Source organism: Melanotaenia boesemani, chromosome 9 (genome assembly GCF_017639745.1).
Source record: "Melanotaenia boesemani isolate fMelBoe1 chromosome 9, fMelBoe1.pri, whole genome shotgun sequence".
Classification (NCBI taxonomy): Eukaryota; Metazoa; Chordata; class Actinopteri; order Atheriniformes; family Melanotaeniidae; genus Melanotaenia; species Melanotaenia boesemani.
The window spans coordinates 9626558-9653824 of NC_055690.1; the positions used below are offsets into that span (position 1 = coordinate 9626558).

Below are 27267 nucleotides of genomic sequence, written 5' to 3' on the forward strand. Positions count from 1 at the left end.
CTTCCAACCTGCGCAATCCACAGCCCATAAACATCAGAACCAGAACTAAAACCCTGCTCAGATCAGTCAGACAGCAGAATTAAAATGCAGGCTGTGCACAGGGTGGATGGGAATAAAATCAGCCATTCCTCTTCTTCTTGTCCTCCAGCATCAAGGTCACAGATTCAAGCACATCAGCATTCTGGATATCCGTGCAGGGGCAGAACGAGGTGTATGTTCGTGTTTGATGCAGCCAGATTATCAGCCTACATTATCAACTTTGTGAAATAATCTGCCATACTATCAACCAGACTCTTTTAAGCTCAACATTTGACTCTATAAAGACTCAGAAACAATCTTGAGACATGCAGGGAAACACATTTATTGGCTAAACGAGCAAAAACAGATAAAGCAACTGTAATTTTTACATCTGAGCAACAAACATCTGAACTCCTGTCTGATGTGTGAGCTTACATTCATCTCATCAATGGCTTTAACACTTAAAATAATTTCTGAATCATGCTGGCGCTGATGATCTCACACAGCTGGAGGCCACACCAACAGGCAGAATTTGATTGGTTCTCAGATAAATCTCAACCAGGAAGACACCAGGCAGATGACAGTACACTGAAATAATTGCAGTCTTATAAACAATCAGTTATCAGCATCAGAGAAACAGGTGAAATCTATTAAAAGCATCCTCAAAGTAAGCACCCTGGTCTGGATATTGTTTAGTATGTTGGGAAGAAAATAAACAAAAAAAACAAGCAAAAGAAAAACAACAACAAAACATCTATTTGAACATTGCACATCACAAAAAAGTGTAATGCATCACAGATTTTTGATTAATCTGATCATCTAGAAAGAAGCAGGAGGGTGCGCTCTGATTGGTCAGCTCTAGTGGCCTGACCAGGTACAATCCATCATTTCAGCCGACCTGAATTTAAACTTCTTGACAAAGCAATTCAATTACGACCCACATACTCATGTTTCAGAAAAAAAAGCTTAAATTTAATTTGATCTAATGCAAAATAAGTCTTTACCTTTTACAAGATCTATTTAAATTGAAACCATCTGTATAGTGGCAGCATGTGTGCAAGATAAAAGTTCAGGTAAAAATAAATCAACAGGAAGTGTGAGAGATGCGACGTGTCAGTGTGTTGATTAAACTTTTCTCTGGAGTCTGGGCCAATGATGAGGATGAAACCTTATGCATGTTCCTGCGCCTAAACCTGATGGCTGAAATGGATCAATAGTGAATAAAAAGGTAAACAATCTTCATCATCATCTGTTATAAATTAGCTTCAATCACACTGGTTTCATTTTACAAAAACAACCAGCTGTGGAATCATCATTTCCACGAAAAAAAACAAAACAAAAAAAAAAAAAAACTGTACAAATTGCAGGTTAATTTTTTCCAAATTCATTGATTTTATTCCTCAGAGAGAAACCAAAAAACCACAAAGACATTAAAGCAACTCAGTTGTCGCGGCGTCTTGAAAGCCCACGACGTGCTCGGCCACAGCGGCCGAGCGAGACAGAAAACTAAACAGAAACTCAGACAAACCAAACCAAAGCCCTTGGTCTGCCCAGTACGAGAAGGTTTCATTCCAAAACAAGCAATGTAATAAAAGAGAAATTAAATGGAAAACCACTTTAAAAATATATTTTTTTTCAACTGTAAAACAAAAAGTACTATTTTTTCTATATCATTAAGTCTTACTTGGAACAAAATCCTGGACTGTAAAATCAAAAAATTCATTTAGGAGGCAGCGGTCTGAGATGAACACTGATTTCTTTGCATCTAATCACATGATCCGATTGTGACACCCCCCCAAAAAAACATGACTGGTATTTGCACAAATTTTACATATTTGTTAAACTGCGCCTTTAATCTTTACATAAATGTAAACAGCCAGTTAAATATTGCAGCATGTTGAAATGATGCAGCACATCAGAGTCATTAGTGGGATTGTTGCAGGGCTTACACATAATTCAGCACACACACATTTTTTCAATGATAAGGGGAACTCAGCATTTCCAACAAGGAAAAGAAGGTAAAAAGTAAAAGAAAGCATATAAGCCCATTATTTTATTACAGCGTCCGGCTGTATTTCATGTTCAACATTAATATATTTGGACATTAACTTACATGTGAGTAAAGTCAACAGTAGACGCTTTAAAACAGCAGATATGTTGACATGTCAGACATTTTTTGTTTACATTATTTAAAAAAAAAAAAAAACAAAAACATGATTAACACCATTAAATGTCATATCAAAACATCCGCTGTGAAAAAGGTTTTAAGTGGCTCCCAAAGATTTCATCAGTTAACTCTGAACAGAAACAACAACCTTGATTCTGTCGATGTTCTTGCTGGTTTGATTTACCAGACTGTTGATGAAGTTTGCTTGCGACGAAGAGATGGCTGCTTCCCAGCAACGATTTCCAGCCTGATTCTGTGTAACTAAACATCTGCAGACTGTGTAAACGTCTGAGTTCCTACTTACAAGCTAAATTGAAAACAGCATTAAAGTTGCAAAACTAAAGATGGACAAATGTTGGGCGGTAGAGTCAGGAAGACGGAGCCTCATCTCTGCTTTAGGTCAGAGGTTCTAGCTGACGTCGTTCAGGGATTCCAGTGAGTTAAGCTGCTCATATAAGAACCAAACCTTTGACAAAACTACTGTCCAGCTGCATTGTGTGTTATGCAAGCATTGAGTTTTAAAGCCATTAATCATAAATTTAATGATGCTAACGATCTACAAATCTGCATCTTTGGATACCTCCTTACATACATGTTTCTAGTGGACAGAGGATGCTTAGCGCACTTCATTCTAAGGCTGACCAGTGTCAAGATATTACTGATAAAGCATGTCCAATCAAACAGGATGTGATCATTTTCTAAAGCAAAATTTAAAAAGAATTAAAAGACAAAAGTAAACATAACATAACTAAACATATCCGTCAAAAGTTGTTCACAGACAAAATGGTCAGCAGAGAAACTTTGTTATTTTCTTTAACCATACTGGTTGTACAGGTCTGGCTTCACTCACTGTGGACTTCCTGGGCTTGGTCACCTTCTTTGTTTAGACCCATCAATCAAATAAAGGCTTTTCAATATATCTAGATACTCGCTGAGAGCAGCAAACATTAGTTCTGGTCATCATCCGAGACCCTGCTCTGAGCTCACTGATGCGTCAGCTGATTCTCGCTGTCAGGACGCAGTGAGCCGAGTTTCAATTCATTACGAAGAAGAAGAAGAAATTGCTTCTAAAAGACTGTAATGAGGTTGTGAGGGCAGTGTAAATTTTTTTTCCTTCTTCAGCATGTCTTAAATCATCTTTGTGTGAACATCTCTACATATAAACTAAAACAGATCATGCTCAGCTCATCCCCCCTTCCCCTGCACAAAACGTAAAGATCCCACGGTGAGAGTTAAACATTCATATTATTTTTTACACTGAGACATTTTACCTTTGATGTCTCAGAACTGAACAGAGTGAAGTGACACACTGAGGTGGATCAGACTTATCAGCAGCTCAGAGCGAGAGCACTAAACAAAGAGGTTGACCATGGAGGTGATGCTCAGTTATTCCTCATGATGGCTTGTCCTGTATTAAGATATGTGATGGCACTCTAATGTGAGTACTGTGATACTCTTCATCAGTCTCCGCCGTCATCCTCCTCAGCAGAATTTGTTCCAGCTTCAGCCTGTTGATACAAACACATGGAGGAAGTGGTGTGGCAGTCATACACGCTATGCAAATGTCTAGTGTTTTAATCCAAAGCACCTCACAGCAGCATCAGTGTGGACATTTTCACGCTGATCCTGTTCTAGACACCAGCAGCATTACTGATGCTGAATGGAAGAGATGATCACATACCCTCTGCCTCATCATCAGTACTCAATCATCCAGCTGTAAAAACGTTTCACAGGCGAGATGGAGGACAGCACATCCTCATCCTAAAGGCACCAATTAGATTTGACGCCCTGAATATAAAGGAAGGTTTTTAAATGCAAATACAAGGAAGGACTGATCGACAGAATTTAAATCTTTAAAAAAGACAAAGATCCCCGTCATGCTGAATAAATTACATCTGCTGAGAAATGATCATGAGATGGCTCTCTGAATTCACACAAAAAGCAAAATTTTTCTTAAAGTTATTCTCTCTACAACTTATAGATTAGCTTTTCTTTTTACTCCAGCTCAAATTAATTAATTATATGAAATTTAAATAAATAATGAACATTCTGTATTAGAAAATCTAAATAAATGAGTGTTTGAAGAGAAATCAGGTCTGATTAGAAATGATTAGACCTCTTATAGCATCACATAACATGCCACCCGGCATGAACACAGACACTAAAATCAATGTTTCGACTGGGACCAGAAATTATGTCTACAAGAAACAAGTTTAACACACAAGGAGTTGTGTGTTAAACTGCAGCCGAGTCGCTGAGTTTAGTCTCTTAGTTTTTCTTCTCAGATGTTGAGAGAATGAAGCAGAACTTGTAGCTGTGCTGTAAGTTGTTTCAGTACAAGATGAAGTAATTCATGCATTCATGTATTCTTTGCTGTGGAGCCTCAGGAACATCACAAGATAATTCAATCAAACTTCAAACGTCTCCTTTCTATCTGCCCTATCATCTGTCACGCAGGCGGCAGCTCATTTCCTCTGAAAAAGCCTTTTAAAAGCTTAATTGCACCTCTAATTTCCCTGGTTTCCTGCTCTCCACCCTGACACCACAAAAGTGTTTGTGCGTGCACATTAACACAACCACACAATGCCCCAGCATGAGCTCATCTGACTTCTGCTGCTTATCACAAATGAGTCATTAGAACAGTAAATTCAATCAGAGGCGCGTCTTAAACCAAAGAACAAAACAGCAGCAATCTTTCCTCACACTTAATCTTCCTAAAATATTCTTAAAAAGCAAAAGTCTGCATCAGTGTGTAATAAACAGACTCATCTAGACCTGATTTGTGGACAGAAACACAGCAGACCCTGAAGACTGTTTTTATTTAGCTAATTCAGACCTGAAGATCTTTCTGGAAAACATTTAAAAACTCACATTGTTTGAGATCAGCTTTAGCTTTAAATTATAATTAAAATTTAGCCAAAACTTTTTCCTCATGTGAACCAGCTCTTTTTGCAACAGTAACTATTTCAAGCCTCCAAACAACCATGACTAAATGTTATATTTTCATAACAGATACCTCTAAACGTCTTATTAGGCTCAAATTGAAAGACATTAAATAATTCCTGCTTTAGATACAGAGACTAACCTCACAATCAAGATTAAATCCCGATTTCTGTTTTCAACTTTTCTTTATAGTTTTTAAATTATATTAAGCTTAGAAAAATGTAAACATAATAAAACTCTGACATCAGTCAGTGATAACGACCCCAACAGGATGCAAGTGGCTATAAAAGCAGGAAAATGACTGGAAGTCCATCCTGTGGTTTTTTCACTCGGATCACTTCTAAACCACAATGTTCAGATGACAGCTGGAGAGATGGCCCGTACGGACATGTGGCCCAGCGAGGAGAGCAGAATATTGATTAAAACCGAGGTGAGTGATTCCCCTTCCCACTGAGCTGAAAATGTACACACTAATGATTCATGATACCGTGAAGTGCTTTGGATCCAAGTGCTCACACACAAGACAATATCATGTGCAATTATTTATACTAAGACTGGTTTTGTCTGAATCTACCACTGCATTTGCCTGATAAACAAGAATGTGTTTTTATGAGATGATTGAGGAACTATTGCATGAAAAGTACACAGTCATGTTCAAACATAAAGAGGGAAAGGACAACACCTAAACAGTAAACATGGCAGCTAACATTAAATGAAGCTGCATGCAGAAAACAGCTCTGATCAGAAGACTCTGAAACAGATGCTGACAGTTGGTTGCATTCATGGCAAAAAGGAGACTTTAGAAATTGTAGGCATTTTATATCCCAGAAGTTAATTATTTTACATTTATTCATAATTCAGCTTAAGATCTACAACCATGCTAACTTTAGATAATTTCATGTTTTTAAATCAATTCAGTAATTGTTCATATTTCAGTTACATTCATTTAGTAGATGCTTTTATCCAAAAGGACTAGCAGTCATTGGACATAGGTGAAACATCTTGCAGGCTTTCATATGTAGACTGGGGAAGTTTACGGGCCCAAACATGACAACTAAAGGATGAGCAGTCTACTTCCTGAGCAAGAGCCACCAAACATCCTTGAAGCTACACTACCAACATGACTAACAAAACATTCATGAAGCAGAAAGAGGGTAATTAAGCTTTAATTTAGTTCTGCTTGTGTGTATATTTTGTCATTCCCGTTGGCTGAGTCTGCCCTCATCTAAAGCCCTGAACCCTGCTCTGTTTTGCAGGATGGCTTTTCTATTTGGAATGAAGGGGTGGTGGTCATCTACTCTAATGACCCCAACACCTGGCTGAAGAAATGTGTAGCCAATACTACTTATAACCCAAATGAAAAAGGGGTCATTTTTCCTTAAAAACATAAATTAGGATTGGACCTTCGCTGTGATTCTATGATTCCTTGTTCGCAAGTTCGAATGAAAAAGCAAATGCCCACATTTCTCAGTCCAGGCTCAGTGATAAAGAATCTCTTTTCTGGAAACATTTGGTTTTATAGTTGCCATGAAAGAGCGCACAAAGGCTCAAATCTTACTTTGAATCCTCTTTTTCTCTCTTCAGTGGTAAAAACTCATTTACTTTAAAATCTTGCATTAACACCAAAACAGCTGTTGAAAAAGAGAGGCTCATAACATGCAGCATGTTCATTCAGTCATATGAAAGATGAGCACAAAAACGGAAAATGTTTTGCACAGTGAGGAAGAAAAGAGGAGGAGGGGCAGACTGCCCCACAGTGAAGGAGCAAGTGTTTTCAGTCCATCAGTCAGGAGCAGTTTCAAGCAGGAAGTGGGGTTCTGATTGGTTGAATGAGCAGTGTTGTGACAGAGAGGTGCCCAGATCCAAAAGCCATGCAATAAAACTGAGCGTGTGAGGTAAACACAAATTTAAGTGAATCAAGGCAAGAAACAGCCCCCATCTTTATTTAAAAATGCACGTAAAAAAGCAAGAGTCACAACAAAAAACATAAAGGCAAAGATATCAAAGCAGCATGTGCACAAAGAGGTGAAGACACTGAAGCGTAGGGGGGCTTTAAAGCTGCATAGGGTTTATTTTACAATAAGCCACCGTCTCAAAGTTGGTAATAAAGACCACACCTGAAGACGTCTGCTCTGAGGACTGCGTTTCTTCTGCTGCCGGAGCTTCGTTGGTCTCAGCAGGTGCAGCAGTGTCGTCTTCTCCTGCTGCCGGTTCAGAAGAGCTCTGCTCAGCCTCCACAACAGCTGGACAGGAAGGAGAGTCGGGTTCATGTCCTGTCAGGGAGGAAATTAAAGTTAATGGCTATGCAACATGCAAATTAGGAGTCTGTTAGCTCCTCCCTTCAGCTCAGATTATTTTAAACCTGCAATCTGCTGCTGGACTAGCCTGACATCGATGTTCACAACCTGAAAATGAGTTCTGAGAAGAAAAATGTTCTGAGTGGGAAACCAGGTGACGACAGCTTAGAGAAGAAGCTGCATATGTCTGTTAACAGATGCAAGGAACTGGTGTGAGAGCAAGCTGCAGCAGTTCAGACAGAAGACTGAAAATCCTGCTTAATGTGGACAAGCACAGACAGAGGAGTGTTTTCTGCTAGAAAGCTTCTCAACCCACAAGTATTGAAGTAACAGCCACAATAAGACCTTCTTTAATTCTCTACATGTCTAGGAAAGGAGATCTGATGTCAATGACCAACTTAAACACTGCAAAAAAAAATGTCTGGTTTTTGTCATTGATTTTCTTCCACCATGATCTTTTTTTTTTTTTACTAAACAAGCATCCTCTGTCTCAGTTTTACACTGACCAAATTTTTTACAATTGTTTTGTTTAATACATTATCCAGCATATTTGAACATAAAGAAATTATGTTAGAAAGATGGAAAGAGATTGGTTTTCTTCCACAATAAAAACAGTTTGCATGTGTTTATATGCAAACTTGCAAAACTAGGATCCAAAAGTGAACCTCTCTAAACTCGAGCCTTGGTGTAACCATAAACTGTATCAGGCCTGAATACATTAAATTAGAGGTCTGTGTCTCTGAAGAAGCTGGTTCATGGGGGATTCATTACCTTGTGATGGTGCTGCAGGTGTGTCCTCATTCACCATCACTGCCGCCTCACCGGTCTCTGAGGTGGCTGCGACAGGTAAAGCAGAGGGGGCGGGGTCAGAAGGCAGTGATGCGGGGGGTTCTACAACGGCCGCCTCTGGTTCTGACACTATCAGAGTCAGCTGTATTTTTTCTGATGGAGAGGAAACATCTGTGGCTGAGCAGGGGAGGAAGATGAAGAGGTAATGACGTAGGATGGAAAAGGTAGAGAAAATGAAGACGTGGAGGAAGCGATGGAAGAAGTGAGGAAGAAGAAAAAGAAAGGGGTAAGTTAAACACAAGGTAAATTGGACAGAGTTATAACGAGACAAAAAAGATTAAAAAAAAAAAAAATTCAGAGACAGAAGAGAGCTCCATCGCTGCAACCAACTTTGAAGACTGACACGAATCCAAGAAAAAGTTCAGAAAACAAGCAGTTCAATCCAAGCAATGGGGAGAACCAGTATGATCGAACAATGAGCAAAGTGGAAGTCTCTCTTTCTCGTAAAACTATTATAAAAACGTAGCCATCAGCACAGAAGTGGGTTGGCTGTGGCTCATGAGGCACATTTCTGTCTGTGCCGTCAACGGAAGCGCTCAGGATGCAAATAAATCAAGCTTTTTTTGTAAATCTGATTTTTAGGACAAGGAATCTGTACTGGTGTGTAAAAATAATATTAGATTTGTATGATATCCTTACTGGTTACTGTGGTAATTAATGCATCAACAAAGAGGCAATATATTTAACCTCCATTCATGGCATCCTCCTTTGAGCGAGTGTGTCAGCTGTAAAATGCTGCTTAAATGAAACAATGTAGTTTTTCTTTGGTAATTCTGTAGTAAAGAAGTAAAGAAAACCTTTACATTTATTTTTTGTCAGTCCTTTATACGAGTTCTCCTCTTTAAGTTCTGCTACAGCTGAAAAAAATAAGTGTGCATAAATTTCTAACTGTATATAATCTTGAAAGCCCATAGCACTAAAGGTAATAAAGATTATTACTACAATAATTTCATTTAACAGCTCTAGTGTGGGATTCATATATCAGGATTTCACCACCCAAGTCCCAATTCATAATAGAAAGTAACCTCAGGAGCTTTACATAAAGATCAACAAATCTTCTGCTGACACAAAGAAACACTTGTGCCGTTCCTCTCTGCTGTTTGCTAAAGTGACTCCTGAAAAGTGACCTTTACAACATGCTAGCCATGCTAGCTGCAGTGTGGGAAGATACCTGGATGCTCCTCACTCTGTAGCTCAACAGCATCACTGGAGATGGCAGCTCGGCTCTCCTCCTCCTCCTCCTTCTCCTGGTCCTTCTTCTGTGGGGGGCTGGATTCAGTGCTCGAGGCGTTCAGCGGGCTCTCACCTCCCATGCTGCCACGGGGCGACAGCATCTCCATCTCTTCCCCCCAGTCTGTAACAGGCTGGTGGCCTTCCAGCGGGTAGAAGGGGCTGAGGGGTTTGCCTCCCTCTGGTGACTCCTGAATTGCTGCAGGGGAGGGGATGTGGACCTTCGGCCTGGGCGTCCGCTGCTCTTTGGGACTTCCTGCTGATGGCGTTTGTGAGCGAATCTTGGTGGACGTGGGTAAACTGTCCTTGCTCTTGCCTCGTTTCTCTTTCCCAGTGTCTTTCTTCTCATCGCCCTTGGAGTCTTGTTCCGAGTCGCTTTTATCTTCCGCTACTTCCTCCACTTCGTCTCCATCACTGGCATCCTCCCATTCATCATCGTCTTCACCCTCTTCATCTCCATTCTTCTCCAGAACCTGAAAAAGTTGAAGCAGCAGATTAGTGGGGAAGTAAATAAAATGAGCTGAAAATCTTCACTGACATTTTAGCTGCTTTGTTGTCAGCAAACACCCTGTTTTACATTCAGCATTTCTGGAGCTGAACAGGAATTTTTCAGCTTGTTGAAAAGAAATATTTCTTTACATATTCTCAGATTATGCCAGCTGCAAACCCAGCTGCTTTAAATCTTCTTGTGTTAAACCTAAAGCCTTCAACAAGAGGAAAGAGTGTTTTATGTAAAAAGAGGCATGGAGTGCACCAGGCAACATGTTTTCATATATTATTATTTGACAATGGTGTTAAATGCACTTTTTTTCCTAAAATTAACCTGAGCAAAGTAACAACTAAGAGGCTGACACATGACTGATATCTCAGATATTTGCTCTAACACAAAAATGGCTCCAGCCCAATTTCCAGCAAACAATGACTGGACAAATTGAGTGACTGAGGTGCAAAATACGAAGTTCTTGTTGTTGCAGACTGAAAAGTGTTGGTAGAGAAGTAAAAAATGAGCTTCACCACATGCTCTATCATCACTTTTATGATGCATAGACCAGGAGAACTTAAAGCAACATTACTGAGTTTTGACAGATTTTCTAAAAAATACAACATCCATCTTGTATCCTGTCTCTTCTCTGAGCTCTCTCCATCCAGTAAAAGTCAGTCCAGTATTGTTTCTTGTCTTATCTCTTGCTCCGTTATGTTCTCTCTTTCTATTCCTCGCTTTTTACCATAACGGCCTCTTGTCTTTCTCTGCTGAATCAGCCATGCGGCACATCAAAAACAGCCTGTGTGTTGACATACAGTTGCTGGCATGTGAAATGCTGCCATTAGCCAAAACTCAGCTGTCATATGATGCTCCAGGATGTGAAAAAAATTATGAAGTGCGGTTTCTCAACCTCTGAAAGCTGCAGGGCAACAATGGCTCCAGCAATGTATATAATGAAAGTCAGCATACCACCAAAATGAGTCAGAAACAGAGTTTTAAGGTTGGAAACTTGTGTAGTGCTGGTTTAATATGGAGCAGGAGGGACCGGTAGGGGGTGAAGCAATAATGGTGTTGCATTTTAAATATAAAACAACTAATTTCACACACAATAGTCACAACTGTAGCTTAAAAATGCTGATCAGAGCTGTTTTAAGTTGTGGGTTTAGTTCTGTGTCCAACTGGCTTGAGCATCCATCACCTTCTGTGTTATTAGTACAAAACAGGGGCCATTCTACCTTCTGTGGTGCAGGTGGTTTGGGTTTTTTCTCCTCTTCCTCCTCCTTCGTCTTTTTATCTTTCTCTCTCTTGGTCTTGTCCACCTTTTCTTTACCTTCCTCTTCTTTCTCTCCTTCCCAGCGGTTGTCATGCATGCTGTTAACAGAACCAGAGGATCAGCATCAAAGCCCACAGATAAAACTTCAAACTGTTGATAACTCCACACTCAGGGGTAAAAAATAAACCACAACACATTGATTAAATAACAGAAATATTGGTAACAAAATAAACAATATTTGCAGATATCATTAAAATGATGGATGAATAAAAAGGGCCCAACAAGGCATTGCATTATGAATAATAATAATAAATATATCAAATCAGCTACATTATCAAGAACAGTAAAATCTCCTTTAAGGTATTTGATGATTCAAAGTGAAACCTTCCAGCTTCTTTTCAAAGTCGTTTAGCAGAACTCAGATTTACCTGTAGCTCTGTTTCTGTCCTCGGCCCTTTCCTCCTCTCCGGTCCCCTCGGGGCCCCTGAGTCCTTCCTTGGGACAGGAAGTCTCCAAATGTTGGTGCTTTAGGAGGCCGCTTACTGTCATCTGTAGGAGATAACAATGATGACAATAAATTAAAATATAATATGATGTAATGGCAAAGTAAACAAATAGTCAGCAGCACATTATAGGTCAGTGTTTCTCAATCCTGGGCCTCAGGGACCACTGCCCCGCATGTTTTAGATGTGTCCATAACACACCTGACTCAAATGAATGGCTCATTAGCTGTCATGCAGAGAACTTGACAAGCAGTTGGTGTGCTAGAGTTGGAAATAATAATAATAATAATAATACATTTTATTTTAAAAAAAGCGCCTTATCAAAGCACCCAAGGACACTGTACAAACATAAGACATTAAAAGTAAGCAAAACATTAAAAGAACTAAAACATGCAGGGCAGTGGTCCCTGAAGACCACAACTGAGAAACCCTGTGATAGGTAGACAGTTTTCCAACAGCATAAACCAAAAACAGGCTTAAGATAGGATATGAATTGTTTCCTACATTGTCTTTACTCGTCTTTGGAGTAATGTACATCACCACAGCACATATGTAAAGCAAAGTTACAGCCAAGACCTCCAGCTGAAACCTTATAAATACAAACTAAAACACACTCATGCTAATTATGCTCTTTTTGAATTTAAAGTGGTGTTTCTCCATCACTTCCTCCTGCTTTGGCTGCTGCAGTCTGAGTCTTATGTAACTTCATGTACATAACTCGTGCGACGGCAGCTGTCCTGGAGCATCAAACCGCTGCACAACCTGTCTACCTGAAATCTGTCACAAGGTCAAATGTCTGTGTTGATGAATGACTTCAAGGATGAGGGAAGGAGAGATTTTAATGCCTCATGTGTCTTCACTGTGACACATATATCAACGAGAAGAATGAGGAGAGCAAAAGACAGACTTCCACTGGGAGAAAACAGATATTTTAAAAACCCATCTAGGACGGTCAGTGCTGTGATGGGAGAGGAAATCAACCTTATACAGAGGAGTGGTTTCCACTATTTAGACTCTCAGTATGAAGCAGCAGCTTCTTCCAAAACGCTTTTCGAACATTGAAAGCATGTTTTTTTTTGTATAATCTGAGGGACAAATTAAATCTGAAGATTTTAAGTATGAGAAGAACTATGAAAAGCATGGGCCTTACAGTGTATGGTGTAAAATTGTGGAATAATCTTCAAGAAGAACTCAATGTCCAAACATTATCCAGTTTAAGAAAAAATTCAAATAAATGTTATTCAAAAAGTATAAAGAAAAAGAATGTATGTAAAGCAGTACAATTAAATGTGTATTTATTTTGCATTAAGTGTGTGTACATATGTACGTATATATGCAGATATGTAGTACATGAGTATGTATGCATACATGTCTATATTTATTTAATTTTTCTGTATCAATTTATTTTTTCTAAAAAAAACAACTGAAAATTGACAATTAAGGGATTAATGTGACAACTGTAAGGAAGATAAAATTATGACAGGAATAAATACGTTTTTTACTTCATCCTGCTCCTTTTCGGACTCTATACCAACTGTTATTTTTTTTTTTAATCTGTGATTAAATTGTGTTATTTTTTGTTTGAAATAAAAAAAAAATCAAATCAATCATACAGCTAGCTAAACACAATCCTTGAAGAGTTTCAGCAAAAGCTGAACATAAAGGGAGGATTCATTGCAGGACTGTTAAAATGAAAGTGTAATTTTAGTGGATTATTGAGAAAAACAGGTTAACCATCTCCTCGATTTCATTCAGAAAATGAGGTGAAAATGAAAGAAAACATGTTGCAAGACAGGGAAGGTTTTGTAAATAAATACTGTTCAAAGTCAGAGATGGAACAGATGATGAAGAAATGGAGGAAAAAAATGAAGCAAAACGGTCAAAGAGAGGTGAAAAGAAAGTACAGAAAGACAGAAAGTTAAGGAACAATCTTAGAATCAGGGAGGGAGTGAGGATGAGCAGAAGATGGGAGGAAGTGAGGACAGGGAAGGTCATAGACAGAAAGCTCCAACAGGAGGGTGAAGAGGGGGAGGGAAAGAGGAGGGGATGAGGTAATGCAAGAAAAAAAAGGTCAGAAAGAAATATAAGTACAAAAGAGATGAAGGGATCAGTAAGGAGAAAAGAAACTGAGAGGATGAAGATGAGAGATTGAGAAGAGGTGCCCGGGGCTGTAAGAAGGACTCATTCCCAAAATTAGAAATGGTGGAGAGACCATGGACACAAAGAGCTAAAGTCAGTGCGGCGTTTAATGCAGGGCAGGAGTAATCTGATGATCTGAACTATTAAACCCAGTTAGAATTTAAAGTGGAAGTAGAGGAAACCAGTTAGAAATTATTTTAAGCATATCACAGGACAAGAGTCTGGAAGATGAGAAATGGTTTTAATGTCGAACACCACCACAAACATTCTCCATGAGAAAGTAACACAAACACTTCAAGAAAACTTGAGTTTTCTAACACAGAGGAAAGTGAATTTAATTAACTTCAACCCAAAACAAAACCGGAACCTTCACTTTTACAATAAGTTTGGTGTTTTGTGATGAATCTGGTTTAACTCAATAAGACAAAAATGTTTAGTGTAATGAGCAGATTGACCCACAATATTTGTGGTTTCATTTTTATACTCAGAGTTCCTTCAGAACTACACACACATATATGTAATGTATGTAATTCAACCTCAGTCTAGCTGTTTGAAATTTATAAAGTATCCCTATGAACCCTACATTAATAACTAAATGGCTAGAGTAGGTTTATTCCATTAGTTTGACTGAATTTCAAACTTTAAATTTAGGGTAGACTCTTGTTAAAAATGAACTGACTAATCTAAAAAAAATAATCGGTGACAGGTTTCTCTGAATGATGTTGAGTGTTTCAGGTTTAGTTTGTTTATGTTGGTTAAAGTCAATCAGCACACATAAAAGGAAATGCAGAGTGTTGACGAAGCCCCCTCTGGGAGCAGAACGACCGTGGATTAATGTTGAAGTTCATTTGGACTCCAGGGAAATACAGCAAACATTTACATAACCAGATTAATTAGTTGGAGGAGGAAGATGGTTCCTGAGTCCTCTGCTTGGTATTTAGGATATGTGCGTGAGGAGACAATGCAGTGACATCGAATTAGACGAGTGGGGTCATGAAACAAAGTGGGTCAAGGGTTAGCTGCTGTGCTAGTCCTGCCAGCTGTTGGTAATTAAAGCACCGGCATGTGTGTGCGTGTTTGTGTATGGACTTGCCTCTCTTACTGCCCGGCTCGGATGCGCTCGCTTCTGCAGCCACATACGGGTCCTCCTTGAACCTGTCAAAAAAGCAACAGAGGTAACCAAGAGTATGCACTATTAGTCATCATTTTAACTTCAACATTTTTATTTTCAGCCTCTACTCTTTCCTGTCCACCATATTTAGCTGTGTTCACTTAACCAGGTTGAAATGTTTTAAATCCTTTTAAGACACCTTTACTTTTAGGGATTTTTTAAGGGCAGAAATCCAAACCTAAATTCTGCTTTTCAAATCCCATTTTCACCAGTTACAATGACGCTCATAATGATGCTCACCCATGTAAGAATTAAACTTCGGCCTCCCGTTTGGCAGACGGATGCTCTACCGACTGAGATAACCAGCCGAATGTTCAGATACCTCTGCGTGTCTTGCCTTCTGACAATGCCATGACAGGATCAACCACATCCTGCCACTATTCTGCCCTTCTGACACAAGTAATGCCCATGCCATGCCCACCAATTTAACATTTTTATGTTTGTCAACGTGGTCCATCAGGATCTGTCTCACACCCGGAAAAATGACACTTCTTAACTTTTCCGCTGCCGAGCCATCATGGAAACAATGTGATGAATATGTATTACAGGTGTTCACCTGACCATCTATAGCCACCATGTGGGCGTGGGAAGGCGTTCCCTCACCTGCACCCACTTTAGCATTGATTTTGATTTTGAGCCCAACTTAATCATCTCATTATCGCAAAAAAAAGGTCCTCATTATCACAAGATAACGACAAAATTAACTTATTCCGTACAGTATAAAACGATGCATGGTATAATATATAATATCAGGAGATAATTAGAATGAGACTATATATTTTGTTACTGTTGTTACCGCTGCTATTATTGTTATATATTGGTTTCATTGTCACAATCATTGCATTATAATTATTACTGCAAAGTTTTATTGTAATAAGATTCATTGTAGATTTTGGTATTGCCTACTGTTATACTACTAATTCAAGTGACTGTGGTATGTATGGTGACTGATAATGATGTATTCATTGGGGTATGGAGCAGGGGTGGGAGTTAAATTAGCACTGGCATCTTCTTACCCCTTTTGGGACATTTTTGTTATGTTATTTATTATCATTTTTTGGCTTTACTGTCTTGTGTTTTGCCTTTATGTTCAAGTGCTCTCAAAAGAAAATCAAATAAACAATAAGTCCTACAGCAGCAACTGTCAACTACACAGTGAAGGACTAGTTTTCTTTATTTTAATAGTAATGGTGATGTGTTGTTACCAAATAATGTGTGACCCACTGCTCTGTTTTAGACTAACAGACCTTATGAACCCAACTACTCAAGAACAGCTGTAAGGGTTTGATGTCTAATTTACTTCTTACAGCAGCAGACACAGAGGTCTAAAATCACAAAGAAGACAAAAGAAAATCCTGTTTCCTCCTTCTCACATGTTCTCCGTCTTCTGAGCATCCCACTCTCGTCTCCACTGGCCAGTGGCGTTACGATGGCGTGCTAATCTCTCCTCGTCAATCTGCTCCCGCTCCTTCTTCCAGCGCAGGTACTCCGCTCTCTCCCGACCCGTCATCGACATGGTCATGTCCACAGAACCTTTCGGCCCAGGCCTTCGACTCTGCAGGGACAGACAGAAATTACACAACATGAAATATAAATGTTTGATCATAAAAAAAACATGTTTAAAGAGATGTAACTTACAGTCCACTCCCTCTCCAGTTCAGCTCCTGTTTTCACATTGTCAAAGTCCAGCCCTCCCCAGTTTCGTACATGTCTCCTGCTGCCTTCCTTTCGGTCCGTGTCTGGCACCGGACCAGAACGTCTTGGATCGTCCAGGAAGTTACGAATTGGCTTATCTCCATCCGGCTAAGAAGAAAGTTTGATATAGTTATCCTGTGTCACATTTAATGAAGTGGATCACTGTGAGTTTGGATCATCAGAGGACAAATTCAAAGCATCACAAGGCGTCCACTGAGGAAAATATCATGTAAAAGAAGTGACGGATACCCGCTGCCCTCTCTCATACTCTGCTATCTTCTCCATTTCCTCATTCATCTTCTCAATATTCTGTCGCCTCTTCTCCTCCCATTCCTGTCAAAAAGTAGCAGCAGATCAGTTATTGTACCTGATCTGGAAGAGCAATATAAAACATATCTTTGTGTATAAATACAGGATGTTAATACTGAAAATAGCTTTGAAACAAAGTGGATTTGTTGAAAACACCAACCTCTCTGCCATGGATAAAGGTGGCTGTTCTCAGCTTATTTTAGTACAAATAAACTTTGTGTGACTTAACATTAGTAAATAAACTTTGATCCAACAGTTCACACCTACCTTGGACTTCCTGTCCATGCCACCTGGTGGCATGGACTTCCTGTCCATGCCACCTGGTGGCATGGACTCTCCTCCTCTTCCTCTTCTTCCTCCTCTCCATCCCTGGCCTCCTGTTTCACCTGACTCTCCCTCTCTGGGTGTCCTGGGATCCCGGTCCCTTCTGTCTTGGCGGCCCCCACCTCCTCCTCCTCCACCTCCTCCTCTCTGACCTCCTCGACTCAATCTTCCAGAGCCTGTCCTCCTGGGAGGACTGTGGACATCACTTGGCCCCCTGTGACTATCGCTTTCCTCTGTTTTCCTGCCATGAGGCGTTCCAGGTTTCCAGTCATTGACAACTCTCTTCTCCTGGAAGAAATGCACAAAGAAATTTAAAAGATCAAATTTCATCACTATAAAATCGTAATTAAAAGACTGGATTCACAGCTATGTGACAGGAGATTCACTTTCTGTCCCGCTAAGGTTTAAAGACCAACACCACCCTACATCAGAAGACATGTTTGGCTGCTAATGTAGTGAAATGAGGTTAACATAAACCATCTAATCAGCAAGTGCGAAAAAATATCTGCTGAATTCTTCTTCTGAAGTGGAAATCTACAACTCCACCTTCCTTTAGAAACTAGTTAATCAAGATTAGACCGGCTACTTCTCTGTAAACCCGGCTCACAGAGCAGATTTCAATATATATGTCTGTGTATGTATATATATATATACACATTTGCTGTGTTTTTTAATTTAACCTCTGTATTTAAAATTAAAACAGGCTTGATCTTCAAACTCTGCTGCCGTTTAAAGTACAAAAAGACTACTGAGGGCTATGGATTATGCAAATCCACAACATGACGAGCAGAGAGGGAGGCTGATAAAACTGAGGAGAGCAACAAAGGAGATCAAGAGCTCTTGAAGCACATTGTAATGTGCTAAGAATTACAAAAGGCCAAGTTAAAGAAGACCAAAACGGTTCCTTAAAGTATGGGTCAGTTTATAAATAAATATCTGAGTGGAGCAGAGGACACCCCGTCTCTGTAACCTGAACATTGAAGTGCTGTAGTTATCAGAGATCGAGTTAATCTGAAACTTAGCAGGAGCTCTCAAAACTTAAACTTTGGATATGATTATCAGAAACAATTGTCCTGCTTTAACTACACGTTGCTCTAATATCAAACTATATGTGTTTTGCATTTTTTTCATTATCAAAATCAAATAATAATCAAAATTTGGTCTGGTAATGATGAACCTTCAGAACTCAGCTCCTCTGTTTAACTACCACAGCATCTGGCTGCATTTGCATCTGCAACATAATGGATCTTTTAGCAGTGTCGATGTCTATGCTCTGGGGTTTTTTTCCCGTGCTGCTTTGTAAGGTGCATACATGTACATACAGTATCTCACAGATGTGAGTACACCCCTCACATGCAAATATTTTAGAATATATTTTCATGAGATAACACTCTAGAAATGAAACTTTGACATACAGAATATCAAAGTTTAGTATCCATAGTTTGATATTCTGTATATCAAAGTTTAATTTCTATAGTGTTGTCTCATGAAAATATATACTAAAATATTTGCAAAAATGTGAGGGGTGTACTCACTTACGTGAGATACTGTACATATACACATACAGACTTTTTCCTTTACTTTTTTCATTAAAGACACTGAAAAACTTTTGGACACAGACGTTCCCATTCTCAAGGCCAGATATTTTTCCATCAACTCGTTGGCTGGATGCTGAGTCACTGGCATTACATGGCAGCTAAAGAGTTTAGCACTGATCCAACTTACAATATTACACCTATCTGTGCTTTACTTTTTCCTCCTGTTCCCAGATAAGACAGACAGGTAGATACGCTAGACAGACAAACATTTTTCTTTCATATTCAGTTATATCCAGAATTTCCGGGCAGGATTTTTAATTTGTTGATATTCTGTAAAGCTGCACACCTGTCTTCTGATTTAAAGGGAACCTTTCAGGAAATTTAAAGCCATTTTTTACACATGCACTGCAACTTTTAAAGACATGTTCTGGGAGGGCTTCATGTGATAACAAAAATTTAAACTTTCACTTTGACTTCTTGAAATTTTCCAGCCAGCACTGCTGTAATTTATGCAGAAAATAAGTGAGTATGCCAGTGTGTGAACACCACAGGTAATCCATTAGAGCGATGTGTGCTTTGAAGTGTAGTTGCTTTCATACACCCACCCTCCGATCTATATGTTGCTTTCCACTTATTTTGTTATCAGTAATACATATGGTATTGATTAATGCAAAAATGGATACAAAGGAGCCTCATAAATAATTCTCTGCATGCTCAGAACAAAAACATGTGATTTCCAAGTTTTTTGCATCATGTCCTGTGTGCTCTAACCAGACACTGTTGCAGAAAATTTCCAGCAGGGAATCTCTCACTGTGAAATCCATGTCTAAAGATCAGCTGAAGAGAAGGTCTAGACTCAGTTCTTTAGAGATTTCCCAGTGCTGAAAAGAGAAACCATCTCGACTCCTGCAGATGAAACGACCTACATGTCCAGCATGAGTTTCTGAGCGCTGGTTCTCTGTTATATATCATCTTTGAAGACCTCGTAGCAGAAGGAAGTAAAGTGAATACTAAGCATCCAGAGCTGGATAAATGGGTGATAAATGTGGTTCTCAGGAACATTTGGAAAATTTAATATGCTCATTTCGCAACATCTCCTGTTACAACACCATGTTAGCAGAGCAGGCCCAATTACTTCAGCTCTGTTTTAAGACAATGACCAGGTCTGTGTTTACCACATTAAATCTTTATGCAACAGAAGAAGAGCTGCACAGATGGATAAACACACTCAACAGAAAGCAGATGAAAACTCATTAAACTTTGGGATATTCACCCTGGTGTCATCTTTTTTAAAGATTGGATTTTATATATAAATGATAGAATTATAAGGCAGCAGCTGGATTGTTTTCCCCACATTCCTGCATCAGGTGTGACTCATTTTATGACAAAACTGAATTTACCAGATTTCTGGAGGAGTGACAACAAGTTTTGATTTCCTTGTGTTTAACTCTCGATTTCAAAGACGTAAACAAAACAAACCCTAGGAGGTGGAATAACTGGTAGAGCAGTAAAACAATAATTGTTGAATGCAGTGGAAAGTGCAACGAAAGTGTGACTTACAAGCGTAGACGGAAATAATACCAGAACTTCCCCAAGTACATTTAGTTATAAATGCTTTGTCTGAATGTCCACTGGGTTCTCCATCACCAGGCTTTCCATCGTGTTATTTATTCACAGTCAGTTTTTCCTCAGAGTAAACTCTAGAGACTGCTGAGCTAAAAATCCAGAAATAATCAAACCAGCCAATCAGCCACCAACAACCATGCTGAAGTCAAAGTGAGTGTGACCACAGGTTCTCTCACTCTGATCTGAAGCTCCTGACATGTATGATTAGTTTTTATTCAGTGCACATAACTGCCTGATTGGACGTTGTTGACAATAACCCAACACCCAAAAGCAATGTCATTCAATCCTTTTCCACAACTAGCAAGAGCTTGTTTATCATCAGTGAGCTACACATACTCATAGAACTTGAGTCATAGCCAGTAATGTCCACTTCCTCACTGGTTGGGTTGCTGTAAGCTGCTACACCAGATATGAAAAATGGTGGACCACAGCTTCTGAAAAGCAAGGCCTGAAGAGAAAGACATTTCACATTCACAGAGTTTAGCCTCCATACAACACTAAGGCTGAGCTGTAAGCCGCCGTGAAGAATGATGAAATAAATCAATCACATCTCTTACATCACATCTGCCAGTCTTCCTGCAAGGGGCTACAGTTGCTGCTAGTAAAACACTCTCTGGGACAATTAATAATAGTGAGTTGTTTTTTATATAGTCTATATGTGGACAGTGTCAGGACATAAAAGTCTAAATTTTTTCTAATATATTAAGCCACAATTTCGAAGTTGGAAGATTTTAAATTCTATTTAACTGCTGTTGACACAATCCCCATCAGTGCTGCTTTAAAGTAATAAAAGTATCCCAATGTCTAGTTTTAAAAGAAGGCTTTAAGGATGCATTCATACCGGGATAGTCCGGGGACCCGGTTTGATTGGGAGGGGAATTACGAAAAATTTTGCACGTTCCTTTGTTTTGGTTTGCGTTTACACCGCACCTTACTGAAGCAGACCAAACCGAACGGACCATGTCACGCAGCTATAACTGCTCAGTAGGGGGTGATATTCCCCAAAATGACCAGTAACCAAGACGAAAGATGAAGAAAACCAGGTTTGTTGATTGGCCAAGACCAAAAATAGTTTGTTCACTGCAAGTAAACAGTGAAGCAAAAATACATTTATGCAGTGCTGGGGTTTCTGATTTTAATTTAGTGTTCAAACCTAATGCAGTTTTCACAAGAATCTTTCCAGTATGAGCAGCAAGAGAGGTAGCGAGAAATCCAGCATGTTGCTCTACGGTGCATCCTACATCACTTCCTCGCTTTGGTTTACTGGATGGTCCTTTTCTTTCACACTGTAAGCAAACCGAAACCCAGGAAGCTCCAGAAATACAGAAGCCTGTAATCACAAATTGACCAATCACAAGGGATTACTTTTGTGCCACCACTGCAGGCAGGGGTGAACGTCAGGTCTGGAAGAGGAGCGTCCGCGGAGCTTAAGGCGGCGAAGCCATAACCGACCATACATAGATGCCGCAAAAGTATAAATCCAGCTTTAGTTTAAAGCGGACCAAACAGTGCCAATGTGAATGTGCCCTTACACAGATTTAGTGATTTTTCACATCATTTTATCTAATTTTTTCTGTCACTTTGCATAATGCTCCTCATTCTTCTCATAATCTGGTTTTGCCTACAAATTTAAGTCATGTTGATAAGTCAATTTTAGTCCAAAAGCAAATTCCATCCTACAGAGGATAAATGAAGGGGCTGACCATCGATCACAGAAATAAAAATCTGCCAGCATCCTCTGTCCGCAGGGCTGTTATTGGAAGACCAGATAAAGAAGTTCTTATAACCGATTAGATACCAATCATGTCTTACCCCTGTTGGTTTAGAAAGGTCAACTGTGACAGTGAAGTTTTCCTTCTCTGACTTCCGCCTGTCCGTTTCCGGCTCGTGGGGGCGGGGCTTACGAGGCGTTGTCACAGCAATACCCTCCTGCTCAGCTTTCTTCTTGTCTTCCTCTATTTCCTGTTAGGACCGAGTCACAGAATGAGATCAATGCAGTTTCCCAAATAAACAAAGAAATCTACAGTGTGTTGTGTTCATAGAACAAATGTTGTATGATGGTCTATTCCAGTTTCATTGTTGCCAGCCGGGTGTAAAAGTGGACCACTAACGTTCTTAAATCCGCACAGAAAAGATCGAATGATTCTGTAGCTCGAAAGGCCAGAAGCATTAAATATGAATATGCACAAAAACTACATGTTTGCTTTTCCCTCTGCACAAACAGGTGGATGGTGAGTATTTGACCCCTTCAACATAATTCAGTGCATGCACGTTTCCATATAAAAATCAATTATATAAAAAGAAAAAGTGAAAAATAAGCAACATAATTTACTAAAAAGACACATTTTCATTGCTTTCTCTGCAGAATAAATTAAAATAATATATATTTTATTACACACCAATTTTCAAAATAAATTTGCAGTTGTTGTATGTGTGGGTGTTAATAATTACTGCAGCATTGCATTGTTTTTATTTCTGTGGAAGATTTATCCAGTGAAACTTTACAAAGGAAACTGGTTGTTCTGGTTTTCTGACTGACTTACAGGCTTCTGTAGGGCTATTTAAGAAAACAGAAAAGATAACATTAACCACATGAACATCTGTGTCTGCCGCCTGAACATTTCCAAGAAAGATTTTATTCTGGTCAGGCTGTCTTCATCTGCTAAAGATAAATAGGGGTTGTCTGTCAGTCCTCCTGATGTGATGTGTGAGCAGATGTTTGTTTCTGACAGCTAAATGATAATCAGACCATTTCTCCTCTACTTATGGTTGTTTGCTCTCAACTTGAAAAGATCACTGCATGCATACCTATTTAAATTAAGTTGTTTTTGTTCTGTCTGTGATTCCAAAACTCATTTACACAAGCTTTTTTGTTATTAATCATGCAGTACTAGAGCGTAGGTAAATTTGGGACGTCTGTATGGTATGACAACCTGACAGTACAACTAAAACTAAGCTCAGCAGGTTGGACAACACCTTTATGAAGGTGATGATGGCAAGGCAAATTTATTTGTATAGCACATTTCATGTACAAGACAATTCAAAGTGCTTTACATAAAACATTTCAGCAGGGTGCAGAAAACAATACAAGTGCAGTAAAAAAAACAAAGATGAAAAGAAATGCAATTAATGAAATAAAACAGAACGAAGATGCTAAAATAAAATAGATAAAATGCAAGAAATAAAGTTCCAGTGTGGGGAACGACAATATTAAAACATAATTCCAGCTTAAAAGAACCAGATGTAGATTTTGACTTCTAAATAAAAACTTGTGAAATGCAGCAGAGAACAGGTGGGTTTTTTACCTGGATTTAAATAAACTGAGTGTTTCAGCTGATCTGAGGCTTTCTGGGAGTTTGTTCCAGACATGTGGAGCATAGAAGCTGAATGCAGCTTCTCCATGTCTGGTTCTGACTCTGGGAACTGATAAGAAACTGGATCCAGATGACCTGAGGGTTCTGGTAGGTTCATGCTGGGTCAAGAGGTCACTGATGTATTTTGGTCCTAAATCATTCAGAGTTTTATAGACCAGCAGCAGAACTGTAAAGTCTATTCTCTGATGAACAGGCAGCCAGTGTAAAGACCTCAGAGCTGGACTGATGTGGTTCACAGGATAGTAACCAACCTTCTGCCAACCAGCAGATAGTAGACACCCCTGCTGTAAACTGAACTGCTATAGCAAGTCATTTGTGCAACTTTAATAAGACTTTCAAATAACACAACCTGAGGCTGGAGAGACTTTGAAATCAATCCATGGTAATTTATCATTTTATTTATTCATGTTTTTCTCTTTTTTTTTCTTTTAAGCAATTTGGGGTGTGTGCAATATGTGAAAGAAAGGCAAGTTTAAATGTATAGCACATTTCATGTACAAGACTATTAAAAGTGCTTTACATAAAGGGGGTAGGACTACGTAAATAAAATGTGTATAGACCAGGGATGGGCAAAGTCGGTCCTGCAGGTTTTGGATGTTTCCACTGCAGCAGCACACCTGAATCAGGTTAAAGGGTCACATGCTTGGACAGAACATGAAAACAAGCTGTTGATGAAAAACAATTAATTTCAGTCAGGTGTGTTTGAGTAGGGAAACATCTATAACCCACAGGACTACAGGTCTCAAGGACCGGAGCTGCTCATGTGTAGATGATGCCCTGTCATTAAAGTGCATCACTTGATGGTGTGGAAATGATGTAGTTAATGTGTTGTATCTGCGAAGGCCTTAATGGGCACAAGACCAATTTCCCGATAGGAACAATAAAGTATACTGAATTATATCTTAGAACATACACTAAAAAGGCTATGTGTACACATGGTTTTATACATCTGTCAACAGCACATATGCACATTTTGTGCATTCACTTACTATTTTTTTTTTCTTGTTCTACTGTGAAGAAGCAAAGTGACCCCAAAATCATTCTCACTGCTTGATGCCTCCACTTTATGAGTGTTCACAATGGACAGATTAATGAAAAACATTGGAGTCTGTGTGAAAGCTTTCTGTTGGGAGCCTTATTGTAAGGATACAGATTTATAAATAAATTAATAAATAAAACAACATATTAATGACATACAAAATGCAAACCTGCTGTGTAAAAGCTTTTAGTCTTAATTCTCAGTAAAATAAACCTATTTCACATGGAGCCTGTACTACCTGTCAGCATTTGTGGCTCAGTTGGGAACCCTTTGGCTTAACTTTGGGTTTCAGGGTCATAACAGTTGTTTTACACTGCTGGGGTAACTTGTGCTGGAAATTTAATCTACTCTGACCAAGGTTAAAGTTGTTATAAGCGTACAGAACATTAAAACAGTATTTCTTAATCAGTCTCTTGAAAATTAGGAGAAAAAAATGAACGCTTTGTAGTTCGTTAGAGGGTCTTTACTCTCAGACAAAAGACCACCTATTGTTTCTTCTGTCCAATATATCGTCCCAGCGAAGGGAGATCCTCACTGAGAAATGTTTCTGTCTCAAAGGGACATGCCTGATACCAGTCTCTAAGTATCCTGGGTTGAAGCAAATATATAAGTAGATAGATGTGTGTGTTTGTGTTTAAAATCTCAGATCTCCATACCTGGTACCTCTTGACCAGAGCTTCATTCTTCTTTCTCAAAGCTTCAATTCGTCTGTCCAACTCAGCATCCTTTTCTTCCTTGGTCTTAAGATCCACCACTGAAGACTGAGACAGAGAGAGGGAAAAGGAGGAGAGCAATTAAACTATGTCAGTCTGTCTCAAATGAGGCACTAGGAGAATACGCAGAACTTAATTTTTGATGGGCAACAGAAGCACGCCTCTCCAGAGAGAGTTTGCTGAGTTGAAAAGCATTTTCATATTCATACATTTTACAAACTTTGGGCAGGTTGACACAGCTGAGTTTTGGAATTGAACTGAACTTTTATTCCCCACAATTCTTACTCACCATAGCTGCCTTTGGCTTGTCTTCAAATACAGGCGGGTGACTGTCTGTTCCTCCTGAAGTGGCATGGAAGACAGAGGTGATGCTGCAGAGCAACCATAGCTGCCTTTCTGGTTATAATTAGCTGACTTTATGTTTCATTTTAATCCTATAGTTCAGTTACACAACACTTTGTACTATAAATACTATTCTCTCTTCATGAAAAATCAATAGATTACTCATCAGGTGAGAGGAACTGATATTGTAATATTTTGTGAAATTATTATAAAATCTTCGTCATAAAAAGAAACACTACAGAAAAACAATTTCTCAGTATATTGCCTAATTGAAACATGTCTTTAACTGATCACTGCATGTATCAAATTTTCTGTGCACAAAAGAAAGATGCCAAAAACATTGGCTAAAAGATGCCAAATAATACTTTTCTTATCTATTATTGGAATAAAAACCACATACTGATTTGAATGAATAATTTAAGCAATAATCAACTACGACCAAATACCTGACAGGGGAAAAAAAGCATTTTGAAGAATTTAGTTGATCAAACGTGAATTTAAAGCCAGGTGGGTGAATGTGGAACACAACAACCCAAACGAATAAATCCTTCATGCTTTCCAAAAGCTTCTGTAAGCGTCTTAGAACTGCACACATGATGCAAATATGCTACCTGAGCAGCAATAGCACCAGCTACACACAGAGAGTGCAGAGCACAAACTTACGATATACCTTGTCTGTATTGTTGTTCAATTCTGACAATTAACCATTTGTTTTTCGGTTTTCTGCTGGGAAGCAATGCAAGCACACTGAGCCGTGTCTGTGCTGATAGAAAGCGTTGAACCTTCCTCGCGAAGCTAATTTACAGCACCACCAAAACAGACTTGTAACTAAAACAAGGCAAACGTTTAGATATTGTACTGATACGTTGTAATTATATTACCTTATTTTTTTGCAGAGAGAACTGAAACGGCTCTAAAAAGGAGTGTTTGGACTAGTTGCTTTTTTTGCCAATTCCTGCTCCTCAAAGTGTCCTCATTATGGAACTTCCTGTTAGCTGCTGCTAACTTCCTGCCAAATAAAGAGCCTGGCGGTAGATTTAAAGAGACAGCGTTGGTCTAGAGGAGCCTGTGTGTTACACCGAGGGTGTGTTACGGGTTGATATAAAACCATAAACGTGTTCGTTAAAACCGGATTTACATGTTACAGTAAATAAATGTTACACATTTTAAAAGAAACCAAAAGTAAGTTAAGTGGTAATGTAATTTTCAAATAGTCCACCAGATGGGGCCATA

The 27267-nt window shown here is 39.1% G+C and overlaps 1 protein-coding gene across 5 annotated transcripts; it reads right to left on the reverse strand.

Annotated features, from left to right (window-relative positions):
- Window positions 1-345: 345 nt before the first annotated feature.
- On the reverse strand, window positions 346-27017 carry ccdc9 (coiled-coil domain containing 9). Of its 5 annotated transcripts, none has more exons than XM_041994917.1 (15): window positions 26916-27017; window positions 25982-26034; window positions 25636-25740; window positions 22379-22528; window positions 17378-17690; window positions 17019-17104; window positions 16713-16877; window positions 16448-16629; window positions 14997-15058; window positions 11690-11810; window positions 11224-11359; window positions 9446-9977; window positions 8197-8391; window positions 7246-7401; window positions 346-3693 (listed from the first exon to the last, which is right to left on the reverse strand). In XM_041994917.1, the coding sequence occupies exons 2-15, from the start codon at window positions 25982-25984 to the stop codon at window positions 3689-3691; spliced, it is 2211 nt and encodes a 736-aa protein (XP_041850851.1). In that variant the 5' UTR covers window positions 25985-26034; window positions 26916-27017; the 3' UTR covers window positions 346-3688. The 5 variants fall into 5 exon arrangements, with proteins under 5 accessions (XP_041850851.1, XP_041850850.1, XP_041850852.1 ...); XM_041994916.1 differs by having other exon boundaries at window positions 9461-9977; window positions 17019-17102; window positions 17346-17690; XM_041994918.1 differs by having other exon boundaries at window positions 8197-8262; window positions 17019-17102; window positions 17346-17690.
- Window positions 27018-27267: the final 250 nt, after the last annotated feature.